This window comes from Scyliorhinus torazame, chromosome 6 (genome assembly GCF_047496885.1).
Source record: "Scyliorhinus torazame isolate Kashiwa2021f chromosome 6, sScyTor2.1, whole genome shotgun sequence".
Taxonomy (NCBI): domain Eukaryota; kingdom Metazoa; phylum Chordata; class Chondrichthyes; order Carcharhiniformes; family Scyliorhinidae; genus Scyliorhinus; species Scyliorhinus torazame.
Genome location: NC_092712.1, coordinates 21,924,472 through 21,937,115, shown reverse-complemented (window position 1 = coordinate 21,937,115; position 12,644 = coordinate 21,924,472). Strand labels below are relative to the sequence as shown.

The following is a 12,644-nucleotide window of genomic DNA, read 5'->3' as shown; positions in this document are numbered from 1 at the left end:
ATCTCTTCTTCAAAAGAGGCTTTGTCCTTATGTCCATGAATACCAGCTTACTGTAAATATTGTTCCACTTGCAGTTACTTGTAAAGTGAAACACACAAGATCCATTCTGCTTGGGGCAAAATGAGTTAATTAATAGGAACATGTCTGACAATTCAAACTTAAAATTTGTAATTCCCAATTCCTGTAAAAATATTAATACATCTTCAGCTGGTAACAGGCAAGGGTTAATTCTGTGCTCGTTTAAAATAGGGACGGAGTAAAAGTTTTCAACTGGACGTCATTACGTCACCACCTCTTTGTTTCGACCTAAGGAGAAAACATGATCGCTACTTTACACTCCAATCTCAGGATTTTTCTGTCTTTCTTTTTGTGTCAGTTGTGTTTGGAATAATTCTTTTTTAAACCTGACAAGAAGTTTTAACTCAAGATCAATCCAACACAGGGTTGGTTACAATCATTTTGGATATCCCAAATTCCAATTAATCCTGTTAAATTAAAATTATCTCACTCTTACATGTGTGAATTTTGATCCGGATTAAAATTCCCCCATGTTGATCACAAATATCGTGGAATCCTCTGGCCAGATAAACATGACTCCAGGTTTGTTAGCTGTTTTCTCAAAGATTATAATTTTGACAGATAACAGCAACACTTGAAACAGACACACATGAATATCATTCACATACAAGCAGCAAAACATTTCAAGTGCTTTAAAACAACAAATGAATTATGTCAATGTCCTTTTGTTTCTATTGCAACATGCCACAAATGTCTGTAATTTAAAAAAAACTCCAAACATGGTTAATTCCCCATAAAGATAAACCTTAACTATAACATGATGATGAACACCCACATATTCATTTGCTTGCAAAGTTCAAACAGTTAATCATTTCTGCTTTTAACTGCCATCATTGAGCTCCCATAAATCATCACTTAAACCTTATCGTGAGTAATTTAGACACATAAGTTTCTGGGCAAAAAAAAAAATCAATCAATTGCCTGCTGGAATAGTTAATTCCTGTGTTCCAATTTATTTTCTTATGTTCTTTATTTTTTTCCTTTAAACCAATTTCAATTTAGTTAACCCAATTTGAAAGAAATCTTAACATTTCACTTGTAACTTGTTTTGAAGAATTCAAATTGAATCACTGCTAAACGACATCCTGACCTTGACTGGACAAACCAAGCTTGTATTTTTTTTGTCTGGATCTGTTTGCGCAGTGCTTTCAATTGGTATTTGTTGATCCCCATGTTCCTGTGTTAAAAGTGCTGTCATATATCCCTCTTTTTCATGAACAAATAGGGTAAATGGTTTCCCACTATTTGGAATTCCTGAAGCTGGTGCTGAGCACAAAGCCTGTTTCAGATCCTTAAAAGTTTATTCCTGCTCTGTTGGCAGTATGATTTCCCTTTAAGAGGTCATTCAATGGTTGTTCTGATCAATCCAACTTCAATTAAAATTGCACAACCCCCCCCCCCCCCCCACCCCTCCATCCGCCCCACCCCCCCAAAAAAAATCTTAACTCTTGAATAGTGATGGAGTTTTTAGCAGCCGGATTGCCTCTGTTCTATCTCGTTTTCCCTTTGAAATTTTCTGACCTAGATAGAGAACTTCATGTTGAGAAATTTGTGCTTTAGACAAATTAGCTTTATATCCCCTTTAGCTGAGATGGTCCAAGGGAAACAATTTTTCATACTGCAAAGGAAAGAATGTTAACTCCACTCCTGTATCGAAAAGACAATCTACTGCTATACCGCCCACCCTCATTAATACAAACAATCCATCCCTCCTATTATCAATCAGAGCATTAAGAGAGCTAGGGACAGGGGGAGTGAGAGTCACTCAGTGGGGTGCAGTGCTCTAACTGTGAGATGTGGGAGATCCGTGATGCTTCCAGCGTTCTGGTCGACTACCTCTGCAGGAAGTGTAACCAATGGCAGCTCCTCACAGACTGCATGGTTCTGTTGGAGCAGAAGTTGGATGCACTTAGGAGCATATAGGTGGCGGATAGCATCATAGATAGGAGTTATAGAGACATAGTCACACCCAAGGAGCAGGCAGACAGATGGGTGACCGTTAGAAAGGGCAGGCAGTAGTGTAGAAATCCCCTGTGACTGCCCCCTCTCTAACAGGTATTCCATTTTGAATACTGTTGGGGGGATAGCCTATCAGGGGAAAACAACAAAAGCCAGAACAGTGGCACCACAATTGGCTTTGTTGCTCAGTAGGGGAGTGCAAAGTGCAGGAGAGCGATAGTTACTCCTGAACACTCCCTGTGTTCCATAGCTGTGAGATTTCGGATTCTGGTCGAGACCAGAGCGGGTCCAGGACTGGCAAAGCCAGGTGGCGGGGGAGCCTCAGGAATTTGCTCCGCTCGCACCTCCATTCCATGGATTAACCCGGGGGCCATCGGAAACCCCGAAGGAGGAGGAGGTGATGGGGCCCGTGCCGGTGACTCACGCAGGGGATGTGTCGGAACACCGCAGCACTTCGGACACCGTCCCTCCTGTCCCTGGTGCATCTGGTGGGCAGCGGGCAGAACAGGGCAGCACCTAGGACACCCGAGCAGCAGCAGGGCCCACCCAGGCTTGGTCGCCCCAGAAGATATCGCCAACTGGGACCCAGGCCTCAGGGCAGGAATCACAGCAGGCCGCCTCCACTCCTGCTGTACTGTCTGGAAACCACCTAGATGTAGCGTTAGGGCACGTAAGACCAGTTACGTTGACATGAGTGCAGGGCACAGTTTAATTATCGGGGATAGGGCACAAATATGTAAATGTTTATTCACAACACCTGTTCACACTGTTGCAACCTGTCTCGGTTCTCTGTCCGATGGGTGTGAGGGGTGATCAGGTCTGGGCTGCCCAGAGACGGAGGGGGGAAATGGGGGGTCATTGTGGGTGGCTCGGGCTCACCACTGCCGCCCCCTACGCTGACTGTCCTTAGCACCATCATAGATCATAGAATTTACAGTGCAGAAGGAGGCCATTCGGCCCATCGAGTGCACCGGCTCTTGGAAAGAGCACCCTACCCAGGTCAACACCTCCACCCTATCCCCATAACCCAGTAACCCCACACAACACTAAGGGCAATTTTGGACACTAAGGGCAATTTATCATGGCCAATCCACCTAACCTGCACATCTTTGGACTGTGGGAGGAAACCGGAGCACCCGGAGGAAACCCACGCAGCCACGGGGAGAACGTTCAGACTCCGCACAGACAGTGACTCAAGCCGGAATCGAACCTGGGACCCTGGAGCTGTGAAGCAATTGTGCTATCCACAATGCTACCATGCTGCCAAAAGAAATCACACCAGGGAATTGATGGGACTGTGTGATGGAATGGCCAGCCTGCTTGAGAATCACCCAGGTGGGCGGTGGAAAGTGCTAGTGCGGGCAGGGGTCAGACGTTGTGGAACGCCAGAGCTCATTGCAGAGTGGATTGTCATCACTCTCCATCCATGGACCATGCCCTCTCTTACTGCCAACCCAGGGCCCACACACCGTAATGTGGCAGGTATGTATCACAGAGGTGGTTGTGGGGGGTGGGTGGGATGGGGTCGCGGGGGGGGGGGTTGGATGCGTCATACTGGAGGGCCCCTCCAGAGCGGTCCAGGCACTTCAGCCGCATCTTCAAGAGGCTGAAGCACTGCTCGATCACAGACCTGGTCGCTGTATGGGCATCATTGTAGGGTCGTCTATGGCCTCCGGATAGGTGTCATCAACCACGACTGCAGTGGATGACCCCCGTGGCCCAGGAGCCAACCCCCCAGCCAGGCGTCTCGAACATGTCAGGAACCGTTAAATGTGCCAGGATGAAGGCATTGTGCACTTTGCCCGGGTATCGGGTGCAGAGGTGTACGATGTGCATCTGATGGTCACATATCAGCTGCACTTTCATCGAGTGGTACCTTTTTGGTTTGTGTAGAGCGGCCTTTCATCTGTAGTTGCTCTTAGGAGGACATGCATCTGGTCGATCACCCACTGGACTCGGGGCATGGCGGCGAACCCCACTGCCGGGCAGCCTAGTGGACTCGGTCCACACTGAAGTGGATGTATTGGGCCACTGTGACAGCACGGATGCACCTGTGCACCGAGGTTTGTGAGATCCCGGCCAGATCCCCACTTGGCGCCTGGAAGGATCCCGTGGTGTAAAGGTTCAGGGAAACTGTCATCTTGATGGCCACTGGCAGCGGGGGTCCTCCCCCACATCCCTGCGGTGCCAGCTGTGCCATCATCTGGCAGATGTGTCCCACTGTTTCTGCTCAGTTTGAGTCTCCGACTGCATGACCGATCAGGCAGGTCCTCGAATCACAGGGGGTGCTGATACACACAAGGCCTCATGCGGCACGTCCTTGGCACCTCCTTCTCCTCGGCCTGTTGGAGGGCTCACTCTCCACGCTGGGCAGCTGCTCCTCTGCGGCACATTCCGCTGCTGCACGCTCCGCTGCTGCAGCTTCCTCCTCCTCGAGCAGTGCTAGCTCGTACAGCCGCAGTGCATCCCCCACAGCTGCGGCAACTAGCAGGAAGGCCACAATTGCTGGTTGAATTCCAATATCCATTGTCTGCAGGGGTGAAAGGCTGACCCTCATTCCCAACCAGGTCCAATGGGTTACACGGTGCTCCCAGTTTGCACTGCGGTGCATGACCACACCCCGCATCCCCGCACCCCTGCCTTGTCGGACGTGGCCCCCGTAGGGGCCACTGTGGATGTTGCTCTATGTGGACAGCCAGGTTGGGGGACAAGGATGTGGGATATGTCAGATGGTAGGCAGCCATACGAGCAGTGTCATTCTGCAGAACCCGGGGCCAGGGTGAGTGGTCTGCGGGGTACGCAGAAAGATGGCTGCCTTGCAGGCGACAGTAATGGTAGTCCATGACTCGCCACCGCCCCAGTCATGTGGGGGGGGTCATCGCGTCCACTCGGCCAGTTCCCCCGCCACCCCCCCCCCCCCCCCCCCCACCCCCCCAGCCCAGCCAGTGTCCGGCCCGGCCTGGCCGCCCCACAGTCGCTCTTCGCTGTGTCCTACCTCCCCTCTCTCTCCTTCATTAACCATGACGCTGGTTTCACAATTTTTAAAAGCATAAGTGAACTGCGGCACAGGAAATCAGCCCATCGGAGAAGGTGAATCGCGCAGGCCCCGGAGAATACTGGGTCGGTGCCGCTAATGACATGCAAACGGGTTTACTGTCCCTGCATTCCAGTACGCATTGACGCCGTTGTCGAGGTGACGGAGAATTGCGATTTGACGTGAAAGTGGCGCCTGCCGCGATTTTGGCATTGGAACCTATTCTCTGCCCAATTGTGTTTTGGCCAAGAGAGAATCCCACCCAAGAGGTTTATCTTATGAAGAGAGATTGAGCAGTTTCGAAGAATGAGGGGAGATCAAATTAAGGTATATAAGGTGATAAAAGGTATGGATGAAGTAGATGTGGAGCTGATGCTTCCTCTTGTGCGACATTCTAGAATGAAAAGGGATAGGGCGGGACTCTCCACCCCGCCGGGTCGGAGAATTGGTGGGGGGCGGCGTGAATCCCGCACCGCTGCTCCAACGCCAGCTGCCGAATTCTCCGGCGCCGGTTTTTGGGCGGGGGCGGGGTTCACATCGCGCCTGTCGGGGGCCGTTGGCAGTGGCCCCCCGGCAATTCTCCGGGCCCCACTGGGCCGAGCGGCCGCCCGTTTTCGGCCAGTCCCACCGGCATTAAATGGACATGGTCCATCCCGGCGGGACCTGGCTTGTCGGCCATCTAGCATGGTCCTCGGGGGCTGTGGAGGGATCCGGCCTGGGGGGGGCCCCCACGGTGGCCTTGCCCGCGATCGGGGCCCACCGATTTGCGGGTGGTCCTGTGCTGTGGGGACACTCGTTCTCTCCGCGCCGGCCTCTGTAAGGCTCCACCATGGCCAACGCGGGGAAGACACCCCCTACGCATGTGCAGGAAAATCAGCGGCGGTTCTGCGCATGCGGGAGATCACGCTGGCAGTCCTGCGCATGCGCCAACTCGCGCCGGCCGCCGGCGGCCCCTCGCTGTCGGTCGGCACGGTGCCAACCCCTCCAGCGCCGGCGTAGCCCCTGGAAGTGTGGAGGATTCCGCAACTTCCAGGTGGCCTGATGCCGGAGTTCTTCGCGCCGCTCTTGCCGCCGGTACGGGCTGCCCCGCCAATTGTGGGAGAATCCCGCTCATAGTCTCAGTAGAAGGGGTAGCAAATTTAAAACAGGTGAGGAGAAACTAATTCTCCCAAAGGGTCATGAACCTGGAATTCGCTACCCCAGAATACGATGGATGCTGGGACACTGAGTAAAGTTAAGGAGGCGTTAGACCGATTTTTAATTAGTCATGGGTTGAAGGGTTACGGAGAACGGGCAGGATGGTGTAGTTGAGGCCATAATGAGATCAGCCATGATCAAATGGAGGAGCAGGCTCAAGAGGCTAAATTACCTGCACCTGTACCTAGTTCTTATGTTCTAAGAAAAAAATATTTTGTCTAATCCCACCTTCCAGCTCTTGGTCTGCAGCCCTGTAGGTAACAGCCCGTCAAGCACAAATCTGGTGTTCTTGATTAATGAGGGGATTTCTTGAATAATAGGGGGATTAGGGGTTATGACGTGAAAGCAAGGGAATGGGGTGAGGTGCATATCAGCCATTATCGAATGGCAGAATAGGCTCGATGGGCTGAATGGCCTAATCCTGCTCCTATATCTTATGGTCTTATGTCTGTGCTGGACAATGTCTTGTTTAAATTGTACAGAGCATTGGTGAGACAGCACCTGAAATAATGTGTACAGTCGGGTCTCCATATCTGAGGAAGGATATAGTTGCAAACAAGAAATGCAATGTGTGTTCAGCTAACTAATCCCTGGAACGTCGGAAAGGGGTGGCACGGTAGCAAAGTGGTTAGCACTGTTGCTGCACAGCGCCTGGATCCCAGGTTGAATTCCCGGCTTTGGTCTCAGTCTGTGCGGAGTCTGCACGTTCTCCCCGTGTCTGCGTGGGTTTCCTCCGGGCGCTCTGATTTCCTCCCACAAGTCCTGAAATATGTGCTTGTTAGGTGATTTGGACATTCTGAATTCTCCCTCAGTGTACCCGAACAGGTGTGTGGTGACTAGGGGCTTTTCGCAGTAACTTCATTGCAGTGTTAACGTAAGCCTAATTGTGGCAATAATAAAGATTAATATGACTTGTGAGGAACGACTGAGGAAACTGGGCCTGCATACTCTGGAGTTTTGAAAATGGATGAGTAATCTAATTTAAACTTACATTATTACAGGGGCATGGCAGGGTGGGTGTAGGTAGGATATTTCCCCCAGCTGGTGAGTCTAGGGGCACGATCTAACCCAATAGGAGGAGTCCCATAGCGCCTGATTAGCTGGGTGTTTTCTGGCACTTGTAGCGCCGAGAAACACCACGCTATTGATCGGGTAGATCGGGGGCCTTAGCGGGGAACGTGTAGCCAAGATCACACTTAGTCCCGTTACTGCAATGAGGAGCCCCACTTGCCGGAACTCGTCATTGCCGGGAGAGATTGGGACGCCATTTTAAAATGGCATCCCATTCTCTCGACCCCCATGGAACCCCCGAACCCCCTCAGTCCCATATCACATGTAAGGGGGTCCTCGCCAGCCCCCACACCCACGCAGGGTACACAACATGGGTACCACCATTACACACGAACACCACCCACCAGGTACGCGGTACATACTCGTGCGACTCAGCCAATGTTGTCTACCTCATTCGCTGCAGGAAAGGATCTCCCGAGGCGTGGTACATTGGTGAGACCATGCAGATGCTGTGTCAATGGATGAACGGACATCGCACGACAATCGCCAGGCAGGAATGTTCCCTTTCAGCCGGGAAACACTTCAGCTGTCAAGGGCATTCAGCCTCTGATCTTCGGGTAAGCATTCTCCAAGGTGGCCTTCAGGAACTAATAGCCAAATTCCTCACGCATGAGTACAGCCTCAACCAGGACCTTGGATTCATGTCACATTACATTCACCCCCCATCATCTGACCTGGGTTTGCAAAATCCTAACATCTGTCCTGGCTTGAGACAATTCACATCTCTTTCAACTGTGATTATCCCTCTATCCAGTCGCACCGTCTGGACCTGTAAAGATTTAATTACCTGCAAAGACTCACGTTCAGTGTATCATCTTACATCATTGAATTTGTCTGTATATGTGGTTGTGGAACTCATCTCATTCACCTGAGGAAGGAGCTACGCTCCGAAAGCTAGTGATTCGAAATAAACCTGTTGGACTTTAACGTGATGTTTTAAAACTGTGCCCACTCCAGTCCAATGTTGGCATCTCCACATCATCAGTAAATTGATGGAAGGGGTCTTCAACAGTGCTGTCTAGTGGCACTTAGTCAGCAATAACCTGCTCTCAGATGCTCAGTTTGGGTTTCGCCAGGGTCACTCAGCTCCTGACCTCATTGCAGCCTGGTTCAAACAAAGACAAAAGAGCTGAATGCCAGAAGTGAAGTGAGAATAACTTCCCTTGACATTAAGGAAGCATTTGACTGAGTATGGCATCAAGGAATCCCAGCTAACTTGGAGTGAATGGGAAAAATGGGGGAACAAGTTTTGCTCGTTGGCACAAAGGAAGGTGATTGTGGTGGTTGGAGGTGAATCATCTCTGCTCCAGAACATCACTGCAAGATTTTCTCATTGTAGTGTCCTAGGTCCAACCATCTTCAGCTGCTTCATCAATGACCTTCCATCACAAGTCAGAAATGGAGATGCTCGCTGATGACTGCACAATGCTCAGCACCATATGCGAGTCCTCACATACTGAAGCAGTCCAAATCCAAATGCATCAAAACCTGGAAATTATCCAGGCTTGGACTGACAAGTGGCAAGCAACATTTGCACCGTTCATTCAATGACATTACTATCACTGAATCCCCCACTATCAATATCCTGGCGGTTACCATTGATCAGAAACTGGACTGGAATAGTCATATAAACACTGGCTACCAGCGTAGGCCAAAGGTTAGGAACCCTGCAGCAATTAACTCACCTCCTAACGCACCAAAGTTTGTCCACCATCTATAAGGCATAAGTCAGGGGTGCGATGGAACACTCAATTTTCCACTTGGAGTGCAGCTACAGCAACAAAAGCTTGACACCATTCAGGACAAAGCAGCCCACTTGATTGCTATCCCTGTCATTAACATTCAATCCATCCAATAGCTACGAACAGTGACAGCTGTGTATACCATCTACAAGATGCACTGTAGATGAACTCGCCATAAGCAGCACCTTCCAAACTCATGACTGCTACCATCTAGAAGGACAAGGGCAGCAGATCCCTGGAAACACCCACCACCTGGTGGTTTCCCTTCAAATCTCTCACCATCCTGACTTGAAAATACAACACTGTCGCTGGGTCAAAATCTGGGAATTCCCTCCCGAACAGCACTGAGGATGTACTTATATCTCAAATACTGAAGCGTCTCAAGAAGGTAGCTCACCACCATCTTCTGAAGGGCAACCAGGGATGGGAAATACACATCCCGTAAATTAATTTTCAAAAATTGATTGGCGGAGAAAGCTCGATTACCTAAATGGCCTACTCCTGTTACCATGTTCCTCTGCAATACTATTTGCCATATACTCAGATTTTCTTTCTATTTGTTCATGGGATGTGGGTATTCCTGGTGAAGTCAGCATTTATTGCCTATTTCTAATTGCTTTTGAAAAGGTGGTGGTGTACTGCCTTCATGAACTGCTGCAGTTCTTGTGCTGCATAAAATTGCACTAATTGTTCAACTGCTAATTATTAATTTTAAATGGTGGACCGTTGTCCAGTTTCAGTGTGGTTCCACCTTCCATATTATCAAAAACTGCTGATATTGGATTGGATTTGTTTATTGTCACGTGTACCAAGGTACAGTGAAAAGTATTTTTCTGTGAGCAGCTCAAACAGATCACTTAGTACATGAACAGAAAATAAAATAAAAAGAAAATACATAATAGGGTAACACAAGGTCCACAATGTAAATACAAAAGTACCGGCATCGGGTGAAGCATAATGGAGTGTATTATTAATCAGGTCAGTCCATAAGAGAGTCGAATAGGAGTCTGGTAACAGCGGGGAAGAAGCTGTTTTGGAATCTGTTCGTGCGTGTTCTCAGACTTTTGTATCTCCTGCCCGATGGATGAAATTGGAAGAGTGAGTAAGCCGGGTGGAAGGGGTTTTTGATTATGCTGCCCGCTTTCCCCAAGCAGCGGGAGGTGTAGATATGATATGTTGCTGAATTACTGACATGACATCATTACGCGGTCACGAATGTAAACCTGGGGGCACGGAGTGGGGGTGGTGATAAACTGACGTTAAATCCTCTCGTCGTTTTGGCTTGTGTTCCCTCAAGTGTTTGATGAATGGCTGAACTGTAGCCAAAAAAAGTGAATGTATTTTTGCGCAATAATTTATTTTCTGAAAAATATTACTTTTCTAGAATATTCTTTCACAATCCAAATTACTTTGCTGAATTTTGTCATACTTATGATTTGATCGTAATAATTAGCAATTTCCGTAGTTCAATAATTGCTTAATAAGTTTTGAATCCTTCTGTTCTTTGTTTAATGGCAGTATCAAAACCGCCTAGAAGTACTTGCCCAAGAAGAAATGCATCTGCACATGCTCCAGCTGAACAAAGACTGAGAAGGGCTCGATGTGCCCTTAATTTGGATCCTTGTCATGCTCCTGTTACCAACAGAGTGCCAGACATTCTGCCTGTAGAAACAGCTGATGTTGGAAGGAGGGGCGATGTTCAGGCAGTGGCGTTGCATGACCATGAGAGAGGTATTAATGTTACTAAGAAAAAGGGGATATATCTATTTTTGGTATTGATTTGTTTAAGAATGTAAGAACAGGAAATGCCACTTAGCTCCTCGAACGTGTTTCACATTCAGTGAAATCATGGCCAAACTGCACCTAACACTGTATACCAGTGTTTGCCCCATAATCCCTTTGGATAAAAAAATTAAATCAATCTTAGGTTGAAAATTAAAAGTTGACCTAGCATCAGCTGCCTTTTGCAGAAGAGAATTTGAAATTTCTGCAATTCTTTGTTTGTAGAAGTATCATCTAATTTAATTCTCGAAAAGTCTAGCTTTCATTTTTAGTCTCATAGAATTTATAGTGCAGAAGAAGGCCATTCAGCACCAGCCCGTGGAAAGAGCACCCTACTCAAGCCCACACCATCACTCTATCCCCGTTACCCCACCCAACCTTTTTTGGACACTAAGGGCAATTTTGCATGGCCAATCCACCTAACCTGCACATCTTTGGACTTTGTGGGAGGAAACCAGAGCACCTGGAGGAAACCCATGCAGACACGGGGAGAACGTGCAGACTCCGCACAGACAGTGACCCAAGCTAGGAATTGAACCTGGGACCCTGGGGCTGTGAAGAAGTTGTGCTAACCACTATGCCACCATGGTTCCCAGTAGTCCTAGACTTCCTGGTCGAGATTGTCCAACCTCCACTGCCAGACAGAACAGCAAAGTTGATGCACGGCCAAAACTCTATTCACTGCAGCGGGAACAGATATTTCATCCCTCTGGCATGAACGGATGGAGAAATCTGTCCCCTGTTTAGCCCAAATAGTTTCACTTTACTTGTTCCTCTTGCCATTTTGAAAAATCTCAATCAAGTCATCACTTAAGCTTTATTTCCAGGGAATACAACTCTGGGGTGCAATCTCATGCACAAATGCTGGTCCTGCCTTTGTCCATTCCAGCATAAAAATCAGGGCGATCCTGCCTCCATGTGGCCGGGGAGCCCTGACTCAATTTAACAGTTCACTGTTGAAGTCCCTGCTGAAGTGCCAGACGGAGGCATTCAAGTTTAACAACCCTGACCTCTTTAAGAGATCCAGGTATGACGTACAGAAAGCCATCAGGGACGCCAAAGACAATACCAGATCAAACTAGGGTCCCAGGCCAACGACACAAACTCACGACATCTATAGCAGGGCTTACATGAGATCACAGGCTACAAAGCAAGGCCAGGTGCAATCTCTGGGGCTGGAGCATCCCTCCCCGGTGAATTGAACAGGTTCTATGCCCGCTTTGAACAGTCAGCCACCATCAGTGCCACCTGCCCTAACAGCCCTGGACACGTCCATACCCACTATTACAGCCTCAGAGGTAAGAGCTGCGTTCTTGAAAGTGAACTTGATAGCAACGGGCCCCGAGGAGTCCCTGGGTGAGCACTCAGAGCCTGTGCAGACCAGCTGCCGAGCGTATTCGCAGACATCTTCAACACCTCACTTCTCTGCTCCGAGGTTCCCACCTCCTTCAAGAAGACCACCATAATACCAGTACCAAAGAAGAACAAGGTAGTGTGCCTCAAAGACTACTGACCAGTGACCCTGACATCTGTTAACATGAATTGCTTCGAGCGGCTAGTCATCAACGCCAGCCTCCCAGATGGTCTCGATCCATTGCAGTTCGCCTGTCACCGCAACTGGTCCATAGCAGATTCTATCTCCTTGGCCCTACAATCAACACTCAAACACTTCAACAACAAGGACACCTACATCAGACTGCTGTTCATAGACAACAGCTCAGCCTTCAACATCATTATCCAATTCAATCTATAAGTTTGTGGATGATACAACTTTGTTGGGT

The 12,644-nt window shown here is 48.8% G+C and overlaps 1 protein-coding gene across 3 annotated transcripts in view; it reads left to right on the top strand.

Annotated features, from left to right (window-relative positions):
* Positions 1 to 12,644, top strand: part of LOC140425687 (uncharacterized) — a 409,944-nt gene that overhangs the window by 313,936 nt on the left and 83,364 nt on the right. For 2 of the 3 annotated variants that reach the window (XM_072510184.1, XM_072510183.1), the window contains one exon: positions 10,600 to 10,812. The exons of the other annotated variant lie outside the window; for it this stretch is intronic. In XM_072510184.1, coding sequence (XP_072366285.1) covers positions 10,600 to 10,812 — 213 coding nt within the window. The remainder of the gene's footprint in view (positions 1 to 10,599; positions 10,813 to 12,644) is intronic. 3 annotated transcript variants of the gene reach the window in all.